The 15,533-nt window shown below is 31.9% G+C and overlaps 2 protein-coding genes across 2 annotated transcripts; one reads left to right on the forward strand and one right to left on the reverse strand.

Moving 5' to 3' along the window:
- Positions 1-2,693: 2,693 nt before the first annotated feature.
- Positions 2,694-5,818, reverse strand: LOC145949679 (putative terpene synthase 2). Its single transcript, XM_083060435.1, has 7 exons — positions 5,587-5,818; positions 4,832-5,120; positions 4,334-4,706; positions 3,988-4,206; positions 3,697-3,838; positions 3,360-3,605; positions 2,694-3,238 (listed from the first exon to the last, which is right to left on the reverse strand). The coding sequence occupies exons 1-7, from the start codon at positions 5,710-5,712 to the stop codon at positions 2,933-2,935; spliced, it is 1,701 nt and encodes a 566-aa protein (XP_082916561.1). The 5' UTR covers positions 5,713-5,818; the 3' UTR covers positions 2,694-2,932.
- Positions 5,819-9,520: 3,702 nt separating this feature from the next.
- On the forward strand, positions 9,521-9,922 carry LOC145949763 (putative mitochondrial protein AtMg01250). The gene has a single exon (XM_083060642.1). The coding sequence runs from the start codon at positions 9,521-9,523 to the stop codon at positions 9,920-9,922; it is 402 nt and encodes a 133-aa protein (XP_082916768.1).
- The last annotated feature ends 5,611 nt before the right edge of the window (positions 9,923-15,533 follow it).

Below are 15,533 nucleotides of genomic sequence, written 5' to 3' on the forward strand. Positions count from 1 at the left end.
AATAGATTTTTGTAATTATAAGAATATATCAAAAGAAGATATTTATTAAGATTAATTTTTAATTATTACTTTTAAGATAGTGCATGAATATGTTCATATTTTATATTTTATCAGAAATTGATTGATTGTCAATTGGATTGACACCATCCAAACACCTAAAGTGATGGCTTAACATGGATACATTTATTAAACATATGATGCAAGTGTTGATAGAGAAGTGTAGTGCTAGAGAGTTGAAGGCAGTGCTATCAGGAGGTCATAGGTTTTAATTTCGGTTTGATTATTATATATAAAATGAAAATGGTGAACAAAATGATGTAGTGATACATAATCGAGAAAGGAACAGAATCCTCAAAATGACTTTCATACCACAAAATAATAATTGTTTATAACAAAATAAATAAAATAAAATGAGTTACGGGGTAAAATTAGTTTTTTGTATAAGCCAAAATTAACTCAAACTTATTAATACACTTCAAACAATTTGGTTCGAATTTTTAGACTAAATGCAATCAAACTCATTTTTTTAGTTAGGTATTAAGTTTTATTATTGAAATTCAACTCAATCCAATTCATTAAACAAATTTTAAATTTTAATGTAATATATATATATATATATATATTGTTTTTGAAAATGATAGATAGAAGATGATATTTCTATGACTACTAAACTGAGAGTCAATAATATATTGAAAATTTTCAGACCAATCACAACTACATACTTAATAGGTTCAACAATATCTAATTTGACTTAAAATTTTACTTGTCAAACTGAGAGCTAGTAGAAGCTCACAAAAAGGATATAAATATGTGTATATTATAAAAATTTAGATAATTTCAAAAATAAAAAATGACAAGTGAGATATTATCATGCACATACTTACATGTTCTTTCCATGTTTGTTATTTGAATTTCAATACTTTAGTAAACAATTTCATTACCTCACTATCTCATGTGGGTTTTATATTTGTCTTTAATGTATAAATAATGTTAGCATATTTATTTTGGTAGAAGTTGTTCAATTGACCTTTGTGAAACATAAGTATAATTGATAAAATCATGCACTTAATAGTTAGTAGGTTTATTTCATATGATGAGGAGTTTCAACCAAAGAATCTTATTTTAATATTATTGTTGATATTTTATTTTAATTTTTCAACATAGACAAGATGATTAAAAGATTATTGATTCACTGGTTCTTCTTTTTTATTTACACACTTATTTATAATTAGTGATATATAATTTTTAGTATTAATTTTTTACTAAAATATTTTTTAATTTTTTGTATACAATGACCCAACCCAAACCAACATGATATTAATTGGGCTAATTTAGTTCGAATTTGATAAAAAAAAATCATGTAAATTCGACCCAACTTAATACAAACTATTTTGAATCTTCTTAGTGAATGTTTGGAGAAATGATAATGATTGGTTCATGTTATTTTATCCCACCTTTTCATTAACTTGTCAAAAATGGATTGAGATGAATTGAACCATTTTTTAAAATGTGAGCTAAAAAATGAAGCCTACATCATTTAAGGAATTAAAGATTAGTTAGCGGTTAAAAACTGTTATAAGAATATTATAAATTTTAAAATAAGTAAAATTAAAAAAATAATTGAAGAATTATTTTCTTAAAATGAAATACTCATTTCTATACATAGCATCACTTTCATACTAAAATGAAACAAATATTTAACATTTTATGCTATTTTTTTTAATAGTTATGCATTATCAGTGTAAAAGTTTTTACATTATCAACTAATAAAAAATACTATTTGTATAATTTTTACAAGTCAACAAATTCACCATAAATTATTATTTGTAATTGGATGATTAAATAAAATTATTTTAGAACCTTGTTTTAACCAAAATAAAACATAACAAGATGGCATGTTGGGGCCAACTAAAAACCTGTATTTATCAAGCTGAAATAGGGTCGACTTAAACGGGTTGACAAGTTGATAATGTTGTCCAGACTCGCGTAAAAAAATGGGTCAAATATATTGATCAAACGAACCAACCTCATTCTACCACTAATAAATACAAGAAAGGTGATGATAAAGAATACGAGTGATGGAAATAATAAAATTATTTGTTTAATATAAAAGAGACTTGGAACAATAAGAAAAGTTTGGTTTTGTGATCATTTTAAAAAAAAATTTAATTGATGATATTCTCCTGTTGATGGTCAATGACTATTTCTTTTTTAATTATTAGTTTTATATCGATTTAAAGGATTGACCTTTTTTAATAAATAATATTCTATTCGATTTAAAGGGTTTACCATTTTTAATAAGTAATATTCCATTTATGCAGATACACGCATGCATTTATGACATATAATTAACTAAAAAGTGATGTGAATGAAAAGACATGAAAAATAATTAAGATACATGAAAAAAAAAGACACCATCACATGAAAAATCAATGATTTTTCTTTTATTATTTCCTTTACTTTATTATATATATTTTAATTTTACTATATGTTTTCTATAATTTCTTAGATATTTCTTATCCTTATGCTATTTCTATTCTCTAGTATACCATGTGGCAACATCCAAAGTAACCATATAATCAGTAAAGTAAAGACTACCTAGAAGTGAGTGACAGCTTAGATACAGTAGTTTAGTGGCTTGCATTGAGGATATATAATGAAATATTAAAAAGTAAGAACTGAACAAAAAAAAATTAAATAAATACAAACTTTATTTCGTTCACAATTAAGTAAATGGCAACACACAAACACTGGCAAACAATATTGTGTCACAACTCCAACACATTGAGTATTTTAGTGGGATGAATTAATCTACTTTCATACCCACAACACACTCTTATTTATGCTTGTTAGTGCATATAGCACTATATATGCTAGTATATCTTAAACTTATAACAAGATGTATTGCTCTCATATGTGAAATAGTTCTTTTCTACTTGTGTTGATTGAGGCAAACAGGATCCAAAAGTAGGGAAGAGACATCATTTTTTAGTAATTCTCCATTTGTGAATTTATCCTGACGATTTTCATATGAAAACTCAGACATACGTGCAAAATTAATTGCACAATCGAGCACTGACTTTGGGATATCATTGGAATTGAGGTACTCTTCATTTATAACCTTCCAGTAATCTTCAATGTCCTTGCGAATGAGCTTATAGGCCTCTATTTCTGAGATTCCATATTGCTTCATGCAACATTCAACAGATGATGCAACATGTACTCTTTGTTGTTCAAACTATTTATCAATCAAAGCAAATCGATCAAAAGTCGAGTTAGGAACATCATAACGTTAATATAATTATGCTATTTTGATGAATAAATAATTATACATGTGAATTGTAAGTAAATTCGTATACCTTATGTGAGGCCATATCATCCATGACTCTACCAATAATTGATGCAGCTTGAATGATTTTTGGATCACTGAAAATCCAATCCAACACATCCTCTGTTGCAAATTCTCCAAGACATATCATTGATGTAAACAATAGAGGACAACAAGAAGTTAAGATTCCATTAACTTTATATTCATCATATGTTGGAATGTAACCCTCATGGCACCATTTTGCTTCAACCATATAAGCTTTTGCTAAGTTACAAATCTACAAGTATAATAACCAACATATGAATAAGATAAACTGAATTTAGTAAAGAAGTATTAAGGTAAAAGTTATAGAAATAGAGATATTATACAGCTCGTTTAAAATGTGACACTGCGAGGCTTGATTTTCCACTCTGAGCAGTTAGAACCTCTATTTCTTTAGAGAGTTCTACAATTGTATCAAATATTACTTTCATGCTTAGTGGAAGAGATTCAACGAGACTAATATCCCATCTGAAATTTTAAAAAATAAATAAAGAATTATTGATAAAAAAACATTTAAGTGAGAAATCCTAAGCTAATAATCAATCATGATTATTTTTAAGTTCTTAAATTCCCCTTTCAACAAGTTATATAAGTCATAATTTATAAAGGACATCAACCTCTTAAATGCTTCAGTCAAGAGTTCAAGTTCTTCAACAGTGCCATAAGCATCATAAGCATCATCTAAAAGAGTGATAACAGTGCTCAATTTTCCTGCAAACATTCTTCCATTTCTATATTCAGGCTTGTAGGACATGGCCAAGATCCAAAGATAGCACTCAACCAACCTATCTCTAGCATGAGGGACCTTTTTCATAACATTTGATTGTTTCCACCACCTATAAAAAATACAACATAACAATTTAAATATACTTTAATCTTTATTATCTCTTATTTTGGTAAGATAGTATATTAAATATGAATATGTTGTCACTAAAGAAAAATATTTAAAGGTAAGGGACTTACTTGGTGATAATGCCAATTTCTTTTTGATGCATTTTTTGAAGAATATTGAAGTCTATTTTTGCAAAGGACAGTAGAGTTTCGTTATGGGAAGAATCTTTTTCATAGATAGTCATGTGATATCTTGCCTCAAACCTGAGTACACTCTTGTTAAGAGGTTGCCTTAAGTAGTGATTGATTTGTGCAGCAAGAGATGGACTCAATTGGTTGGCCAATGACATAAGTTGAGTATTTGAGAAGTCATATGCTTCTTCCAATACATCATCTTCATGAGTTCTTAGATGTGCAGCTTCATACAAACTACATAACCCTTGAATATCATTGGCAAGTGTTTCATTGAAGTTTCCTTGCTCATTTTTGAATTTGTTAAACACACCTGCTCAATTAATTAAACATATATACAAAATAATAAGTATGTAATAGATTTTGTTTTGATAAATAACTTTATTGGTGTGTAGTACTTTTCTTGTATAAATATCATTGACAAAGTTCTATACTTACTTGATGAAATTTGATATCCTTGTTGTCTAAGCAATCGAAAGAGTAGAGCAAGAAAGTGATGATTGTCATCTTCACTTATGATATTGTTATTTTTTGTAAAAATACTGTGAATATGTTCCAATGCTTGATTAATTTCTTCTTGAAAATGATAGGATATACCAAAACGTTGGACGGAGTCAATGAAGTTTAGTTTTTGCATGATATTTTGATTTGATGATTCAAACATCATTTTAACTTCCTCTTTTAAGATTTGCGCTTCATGCTTCATATAGTGACTCACTTCTTGATCCTGTAAATATATAAACATTTATAACATAAAAATAGATACATTGTTCAATTAAAAAGAACATGCTTTATTGAATTAAAAGAAAAGATAAAATTAATAAAGATATGCTTTATTAAATTAAAAGAAAAGCATTATATTAATAAATCTCAAAACAATGAAATACATTCAATTCAATTTTCTTCTATTCTATTACTTATTAAACATGTATTTAAACATTTTTAAGAAACAAAAGTGATATATCTTTAAATTAAAAAAAAACTAAAATAGGACAATTTTTTTTAATAGACTAAATCTAAACTTGAAAAAAGTTTTTTTTTTCTCTCTATATATATAATATACACGATGAGTTTCTTGCTTGGAATTAGACTAATAACAAGGAAATGCTGCAATTTTTACAGCATGAAAGTACTGTGAAAATAAAAATACTAGTAGACTGGATGTATAAATATGAATATATATAATAATGTACCATAGATTGAGAAGCATATTGAAGGAAGGTATTTCCCCAAATGCTAGGAGCAAAATTAACACAAGGTCGGTTGACATCAGATACTGCATTTTGGGTTGAAACAAGTGCTGAAGCTGCAATGGACATCTTTGCTTTAAACAAAGTGGTCTTTAATTTCTATGGAAAAGAGTGCGTAGCTTACTGATGAAACACCCAAACATGTAGCTACATATTTATACTCTTAAACCAGGTTGCTTTTGTTGGTCTCTTTTTGACACTAATTTATCATGTGTCTTAATTTATTTATTAAGTAAATGGTTTTCTATGGAACGTGCATGTGGAAGAAGGGTCTACACGGCCTATATTGATAAACATGCAGCAAGCCATTCGGTGCTATGTGCCATAACGTACACGTGCGAGAAGCTTGCCATGACACCTCTCTTAGGCACAATATCTATGGCGTGCCACTTAAGTGGTCTCTTTTTGACACTATTTTATCATGTCTCTTAATTTATTAATTAAGTGAATGATGCTTAAAAAAAACATTGATCAGTTAATTTAAAAATAATGCTCGATTTTCCACTCTGACGGCTGAAATGAGAGGAAATTCGTTGAAGTTGCTGCACGAGGTGGATTTGGTGATAAAGATAGTCATTTCTGCCCAATATTATTTATATATTTCATCTTCTGCATGTGAGAAAAACAAAAACAAATATTTTCCTAAATACCCACGATATATTTTATTTATTTATTTATGAATGATGATATGAATTAGGTTGTTGAGTCAAAAGACTTATCATTGATAGGAAGTAAAATGGACCAAGAAAATGAGTCTTGTTACTGTTTAGAGAAGGAAAATATATATCCTTGGTACAAACTTTCGTTGACGTTATTATTTAAGAGAAAAATTATTTTTTTAATTGTTTTACATATTTTTCCTCTTTACAATTTATTCATTATGCTGAAATCACATTTTATGAAAATAGAGTAATTTTTAATTATCAATTTTAAAATATTATATAAATAATAATATTATTAAAAAAAGTGTTATTTTTCTATGAATTTTTTAAAAAAAAATATTCGTAGAATTTTTTTTATGAATTTTCTTATAATAATAATTTCACAGAATTTTTTTTTCAAGAAATTTCGTAAGAAATTTTTTTGTGAATTTTAAAATTGACAAAAATATATTATTTATGAAAGTATTACCTAGAAACAAAATTTTGCAAAAAACTTAATAGGAATCATGTTCTCGCAAATTTTTATACAAAATTCGTATGAAAAATTACATGTAATAAAAAAAATTTAGTAGTGTATCCATCAAGTAAAAAAAAGTAGTGAGACACGATGAGTATGTATCAAGTAAAAAAAATAGTGAGACACGATGATTATGTAGAGGGACACACTATTAACTAAATAAAAACAAATTAATAAAATAAGGTTGAAGAGAAATTTCAATGCTGGATATGCTACAGGATGATTTTATGTTGTTTATTAATGATTTCCATTCCAATGGCAGGTTAGTAAGAGGATTAAATAGTTCATTCATTATCCTGGTTCCGAAGAAAAAGTGTCCTGAACGTATTGAGGAGTTTAGACTAATCTCTCTTATTGGTTGCCTTTATAAAGTTTTGTCCAAAATTCTTGCTAATAGATTGCGGATGGTAATTTCCAGTGTTATATCTGATTGTCAATCAACATTTATTAAAGGAAGACAAATTTTGGATAGCGTTCTGGTGGCTAATGAGGTGGTGGAGGAAGTCAAGAGGAAGAAGAGTAAATGTATCATGTTCAAGGTTGATTTCTGTAACAGCCCAAAATCGCTGGGCCAGAGGCCCAATTGATTGCCCGGAACGGGCCGTTTCAAAAGTGAAACGGGCTGTTTCGGAAGGAGAAAAATGCCCAAAATTGGAGAAGCAGAACGGGCCGTTCTGGTGGGAGAACGGGCCGTTCTGCTGGGATTGAGAACGGGCCGTTCCATTTGAGAATTTTGCGTAGTTTCGAGGGGTCCAGAACGACCGTTCCACTTTTGGAACGGGCCGTTCCGGTAGGTGAGCCTGAAATCCTATAAATAACGCCCCTCACCTGTCATTTTCACTCATATCTCATTCTCTTCCTATTATCTTCTGTTCTCTCTTCTTTTCCTCTTCTTCTCTCTAAAGACCAAGGGGCACTTAGAGGAGGAGACCAAGAGATCCATGTTTTGGTTCAACTGCTGTTTATCCAGGTACGGGGGAAAAGGAGATTATTTGTATGCAAAGTTACATGAGGGAATTGGGTAGAAGAGGATTATGAATAATTTTATAATTATTTATGTTTGGAGAATTATTAGTCTTATGTGATTCTGTATGTATTTAGGACTATGAATATATGATTAATTTGTAAAAATGATGCTCTGGGAGAGTGAACGAAATTATAGAAAAGTGTCTGTAGGTTAGGTTTTGGAAAAATTGGATTATTTCTGTTTGAGGAATTGATGATCCCATTAGATTCTGTATGTGTTGAGGATTAGAAATATATATTTAATTTGTAAGAATGATCATCTGAGAGGGAGAACGAAACTGTAGAAAAGTGCCTGTGAGCTAGGTTTTGGAACAATTGGGGGTTTTACCGTTATGTTGAAATTATATTAAATTGGTAATTCCGTTGATTATTATATTAATTTATGAATGTTATTGTTAGATTACTTGTTAAAAATTGATAATCTAGATGTGAATTGCTTGAGGGGTGTGTAAACCCTTATTTTGTTAGACTTATCTGTTGTGTATATGGAATTGTGTATGTGATATGAAATTGAGCTATGAAATGAGATGTTGTATGAATGTGATTATGATTGTGATTGTGGTGCCTCACATCAATGACCAGGGATGGCACGGCCCCTGGGTAAGTGATGCTACAGGGAGGGCGTGACCCTGGCATGATGTGGGATAAGTAAGACGATTAACACGTATCACTTATGTCAAATATGGAAGTCCTGGCATAGGGTTAATTGCAAGAGATTTTGTGGATTGTGATGTGATTGTGGTTCCTCACATCAATGACTAGGGATGGCACGGCCCCTGGGTAAGTGATGCTACAGGGAGGGTGTGACCCTAGCATGGTGTGGGATGAGTGAGGCAATTAACCCGTATCACTTATGTCAGTTGTGGCATGGCCTTGGCATAATGTTAATTGTAAGATTTATGTTGATTGTGATGAATTGATTGTGATGTGATTGTGATGTGATTGTGGTTCCTCGCACTGAAGACTAAGGATGATACGAACCTTGGGTAAGTGATGCTACAAGGACGAGCGTACCCCTGGCATGGTGTGGGATGTGTGAGGTAATTAATACTTATGTCGGGGCTGGCACGACCTTGGGCAAGAGATGCTATAGGCGTGACCTTGGCATAGGGTTGATTGCAAGATTTGTGATGATTGTGGTGATTGCGAATTGTGACGTGATGATGATGCACGATTGATAAAGTTATGATACATTGAAATGTTTATGAATATTTTGTTGAGTATCGAGTTATAATGAGATGATATGTTGTGTGTTTGTATGTACTTTACATATAGATGTTTTCTTTTCTCACCGTACAATTTTGTGGATGTTTTAGGTGAGGAAGATCCGGCTGCGAGTAGCATCTAGAATGCCAACAGTTAAATTAGGGGTATGCTCTAATATTGTGAGATCGGGGTAGAGGACTTTTAGAACAGAATTTTTATATGGATTTGGAATTGTAAATATCATTTTGAAAACAATTTGTAAACTCTTGTGTTTCATTTTCTAAATCTTTATTATTGTGGTTATTGAAGAACGATTTTTGAAGTTTCTCATGTGAACCCTTTTACCTTTTTTTAAACATTTATTTGTAAAGTTACAGTATATGTGTTGGGGTAGTAAGGGTGTAACAATTTCGAAAAGGCCTACAACTCTGTGAGTTGGTCCTGTCTACAATTTGTGATGTGTAAGATGGGATTTCCTACTATATGGTGTACCTGGATTGCGGAATGCCTAAAAACATCTAGAATGTTTGTATTAGTAAATGGTAGCCCAACAGAAAAATTCGGTGTATCGAAGGGGTTGTGTCAAGGAGATCCATTGGCTCCTTTCTTGTTTTTTATTGTAGCAGAAGGCCTATTCATGTTGTTCAATAAAGCCAACCAGTTAGAAAGGTTCAAAGGGTGTTTAGTGGGTAAGGATAAAGTACTGGTTGATATTTTGCAATATGCTGATGATACTTTCATTATGGGGCATGCTTCTTATTCAAATATATGGACCATCAAATCAATTTTAAGGTTATTTGAACTTGCATCAGGGCTGAAGGTTAACTTTTCCAAAAGCACGCTCATGGGGTATAACGTAGAGTCATAATGGTTGCAAATAATGGCTTCTATTTTACATTGTCGGGTAGGTTCCACTCCTTTCTCCTACCTTGGGTTACCTATTGGGGCAAATCATAGGATGATTTCTACTTGGCATCCAGTCATTGAAAAGGTTAAAAAAAGTCTCTCTCGATGGAAGTGTAAAACTCTATCCTTTGGTGGTAGAATTGCTCTCCTAAAGTCCGTCTTACACTCCATCCCGATATATTTTCTTTCCTTCTTCAAGGATCCCAAAGGTATCATCTCTTCCATTGAGTCTTTGTTTAAATCTTTTTTATGGGGTGCGGATCAAGATAACAGAAAAATAAATTGGGTAGCTTGGGATGTTGTGTGTAGAGACAAAATCCATGGTGGGTTGGGGATTAAAGATTTTTCAGCCTTTAATTTAGCACTTTTGGGAAAATGGCATTGGAGAATGTTAGTGGAGAAAAATAGTCTTTGGGTGAGAGTTATTAGATCATTATACGGTATCGCTTCACATTTGCCAAATGGGAGTGGTGCAAAGGGTTCAAGGTGGTGGGTAGATTTAAATAGAATTGAAGAAGGGGATTTGGTGAGTAATGAGTGGATGTCCAGTAATTGCTGTAAAGTCATTGGAAACGGGGTAGACACTAAATTTTGGTTGGATAAATGGGTGGGTCATGGAATTCTAGCTCATAGGTTTAATCGATTATATCAAATAGCAATTAATAAAAATGCTTCTATTGCTGAAATGTCTGAATGGGAGGGGGGTGTGGCTAAATGGAAGTGGAGCTGGAGAAGAAGATTATTGGTCTGGGAGCAGCAACTCCTGAATACTCTTGTTAATTTTATCATTGGTACGAAATTCATTGTTTCTGATGAAGATAAATGGTCCTGGATAGCTGTACCAGAAAGGGTGTATACAGTTAGCTCGGCTTATAAGGTCTTGAGGAATGACATAATATTTGCATCTAATGTCATATTTCGGTGGATATGGACTAGCATTGGTCCAACAAAAGTTTCAGCTTTCGCTTGGAGGGTGATTTTGAATAGAATCCTAACTAAAGTTAATTTGTTTAGAAGAGGTGTTCTGCAAGCAACACAATTGGAATGTTGTTTGTGTAGGAATAAGGAAGAAACTACTTCTCACTTGTTTTTTGAGTGTGAGGTCTCTTTTCAGCTCTGGATGGCGTGCTTCAATTGGTTAGGATTAAATTCTGTTATGCATAATTGTTGTGTGCAAAACTTGGAACAATTTTATGGGCTTCGTTATTGTTCTGTGAAGTATCAAAATTGTTGGATTCTTATCTGGTTATCTGTTATTTGGACCATCTGGCTGGCAAGAAATGATCTCATATTCAGCTCTAAAATAATTCATGTTTCTGAAATGCTAAATCTGGTACAATTACACTCATGGAGATGGTTAAGGGCTAGATTCCCTTCTTTCAAGTATAAGTTCTTTTCTTTGTCCAATTCTCCTAGTGCCTGCCTTTCTTAATATTGCACATTGGTTGTTAGCTCTCTGGGATACGAGAAGTTTGTTGGATATTAGTAATTAAGTCGTTCTTTATGTGAGCTTTTGGGTTGACGTGGATTGGATTAACTCTCTTAATTTATTTCTATAAAATACTATATGTATATAGGTTAGAGTACCTTTTGTACTCTTATTAATTCTATTTTGCTTATAAAAAAAAAGAAATTTCAATGCTGGATTATAAATGCAGTTATTGTTACAGTTTACCCAAAAGAATAAGTTCCTTGCTGTTAGAAATTTGAAGCTAGGATTTCCCATACCAACAACCCATGATAATTTCATGTTTCAATTTTTTTTCCCTCTTTAATTTGTTGTGTTCTGTTTTCATTAATATTTGAGTTTGGTTTCATGATGGCATGTTCTCATGCTGTTTAGAGAAATTGTGAAGCCGACAAAATTTTTAAAGATAAAATATAATACAAGATATAGATTTTTACATTAAATTTTTAGTTTCTTCCGTTACAAAATCATTTATTAATTTAATTTTTATAGTAATCATTTAATTTTTTCTTTAATTTTTAAATATCAGAAGCATGATTTTCATTTAATATTTTATATTACTAAAAATCCATATAGGATAAGAATAAAATGAATAAAATAAATAAATAAATAATAAGCATAAATAAATAATTATTGCAAATTTAGAAAATCAAAGAAATTTTGAAAACTATAAGTGATTATAATTTATTTTGAAACTTTTGAAAAATATTTATTGTTGAAACTATTGAAAAAAATTAAAGTGACAGATTTAACAACAGACCAATTTCTAGTTGTATTTTTTAGTGCAACACATAAAGAAAACTTGCCATTTTTTATTATTATTCTTTGCCATCTTTTTTATTATATATATATATTTATAAATATATTATTTCTTTATACTCTTAGTATTATTTTCACAATCAATTTTCATTTTTTTTCTTTTTTTCATAATTATTTTTCATTATTTTATACCTATGATGTCACATAATGCTTTTCATTATTTAGCTGCTTCTAGACGTTTTGGTTGCTAGAAAATGGGCTCGTGTGTGCCTTTGAATGTATTTTTGGTGTTATATTCATTTGCGGCTTGATTGGGAATCTATTGTTCCATAAAAATTCCAAAACTTAAAAAGCCTCTTAAACCTAATTCTCAATTAAAAAAAATAAAAATAAAAATTATACGCTTTTGGACCTTTGAATCTTAGACCCTGGGGTGTTCCCTATTGATGCTAGAATTAATTATATCGGAGATGGACAATTTTGCGAAACCCAGCAAGAAGAATAACATACCAAATGTTTTAAAATTATTAAAATAATATTTTATTAATTAAATGAATTTTATAATATTTTGGAGAATTTAAATAATTATAAATGTTTTTAATTAAATAATAAATATTTGTGAAATAATTTTGTATAGTAATTATTAGAGAATTACAGTTAAACTTTTTATTAAAAGGTTAAATGAAGGTTAAATTTTATAAGAGGGACTATCTCAGTTTTTTATTTTCACACTTCTCACTTTTACCTTTTACTCGTACATTCTAAAGAATTAGAAAGAGAATATGAGTTTGTAGGAGATCACCTTAGAGATATACGTCCTTTGTCAAGAAGAAATAAGTAATCTCATTCAAGGCGTGAAATGTATGTTAGATAGTGAGATTGATCCTTAACTCCTTCTCTGTTACTTGTATTGTATGAATGAGATTTTCCCAATTAATTGTATTAAAATTGTTTTCATTCTTGTCTATGGTTTTTCATTGTTCTATTTGATATTGTATATTTGTTTATGCCTCAATTTCATGATTGAGCTTGTAATTATGACTTTTAAATTGCCTATAGGTTCCCGTGGGAATCCTAAGGGACTTTAATGGTTATTTTATGAATAGTTAGTATGAGTATGTAATCAAAATGTGATATTAGTGCCTTCTTAATGCTTAATATGCCTTTTTGAACATCTTTACCGATTGAATGAAAATTTCACTACAACATTTTTTATATTAGGCAACGAGTTTTTAGGCAACGCTTAAAAAAGTGTTCTCGAAATATGGAATAGGCAACAACTTTGTAATCTGTTGGCACTTTGTTTGACAACAATTATAAAACCGTTCCCAAAAGCACATATAGGCAACACTTGATCAAAGCATGCACTATTCTCTTTTCAATATTAACAAAACTGTTCTTGAAATATGAAACAAGCAACAAATTTCTAATCGTGGCCACTTTTCTACCTAACAGTTTAAAAACCGTTCTTAAAATTGATATTAGGCAACAATTTATAAATTATTGCTTATGTTATATCATGCAACACAATAAAAAACGTTGCTTAATATTATACCCACCCTTTCGTGCTTGCGGGAAATATTAATTAAAAAAATTAAACTTCTCCCTTTAATTCCAAAAATATTACACGCTGCCCTTTCACTCATCAGCAACCCCCTTTCCCTCTCTTCAAATCCCCAAACCCTCCTCCACTCCTACACCGCTACAAACCCTACATTCCAACGAGGTAGCTCCTCCCACCGCCACCGCCACCGCCACCGCCACCGCCACCGCCACCGCCACCGCCACCGCCACCGCCACCGCCACCGCCACCGCCACCCAAACCCTTGATTCCCACTTCTCCACCCTCCTCCACCTCTCCTTCAACCAGGACTCCGGCTGCTTCGCTGCCGCCACCAACCACGACTTCCGCATCTACAACTGCGACCCCTTCCGCGAGATCTTCCGCCGTGACTTCGGCCCCGACGGCGGCATGGGCCTGGTCCACATGCTCTTTCGATGCAACATCCTCGCCTTCGTGGGCTGCGGCTCTGAACAAGGTGATGGTCTGGGATGACCACCAGTCCCGGTGCATTGACGAGCTCTCCTTCCGGTCGGAGGTGAAGGGCGTCCGTCTCTGGCGTGACCGCATCGCGGTGGTCCTGGCCCACAAGATTGAGACTATTGCTAACCCTAAGGGCCTCTGCAACCTCTCTCACGTTTCCGCCACCATGGTGTTGGTGTGCCCTGGCCTGTAGAAGGGCCAGGTTAAGGTTGAGCATTACGCCTCCAAGAGGACCCTTCGCCCTCACTCACGATGGACACTTGCTTGCCACCGCCAGCTCCAAGGGCACCCTCGTTAGGCTCTTCAACACCCTCGATGGTTCCTTGCTCCAAGAGGTCTATTCCATCTCATTCTTTCTTGTTTTTCACTTGGGACAAAACTTAAAATGCTTTCTTCCTTGCATACAAGGATTTGTTTTAGATTTTGCATACCTAATTAACAAACATGACATTTTAGTTCTTTTTCCACATAACTCTGCCCCTAATTTGCACAAATCCAAAGTGATTTCAGATTCTATTCAAAGTGTGTTATCCTAGCTAAATAAGATTTAATTTCTAACTTGACTGTGCCTGGATATGACTTTTACCCAAAACTGCTTACAGGGCATAAGCTAAGCTCTCTAAGCAAATTTGATTTCCATGTATTTTCTGTTTCATGATAGTTTGAACCTTTAATTAGTGTTAGAAGCTATTGTTAATAATTGTGAATGTTCCTGGTTATTATGGATTCATTTTTATAGTTGTAACCATGATTAATTTGTTTTCTTTGACATTTTGGTCAATAAAGTATACTCTACTATTTTTGTCCAAGATTGTTTAAAACTTTTGACAACTGAGTATTATTCGCATGATAGCAAGTAATTAATTAATAAGATTGTTTAATGTGAGAGCTCATCTCATAAATTTAACCATGAAACTTATTGAAATAAACTAAAGTAACTTATTTTGGTAAGCTTAACCAAGAAATTAATTAATAAGAAAGTAACTTATGCAGTTGATTTTTCAATAGATCAGATTTTCGTTGCATCATAATAACTTGTATTGTTATATGTGGATGTTTGGTTGATATCCTTTTATTTTTTTGTGGATTTTTAGGTTCCGTTTAAAAAAGAAAATGGTCAAATGGTTACAGTCCCACTTTTCCACTGGTAGCTTTGTGTTGGGAATCTTGTGATGATGGTAGCTTTGGTGCCCAGCCCATGGCTGTTTCAAGGGAGTTTCTATTTCTGATTTAATAGAGACAGATGGTGTTCTCATACTTTTTACTTGATTTTGGAGAATGTCTTATTCCCTAGTTGTTCTT

This window comes from Cajanus cajan, chromosome 7 (assembly GCF_000230855.2).
Source record: "Cajanus cajan strain Asha chromosome 7, NIPB_CcT2T_4, whole genome shotgun sequence".
Taxonomy (NCBI): domain Eukaryota; kingdom Viridiplantae; phylum Streptophyta; class Magnoliopsida; order Fabales; family Fabaceae; genus Cajanus; species Cajanus cajan.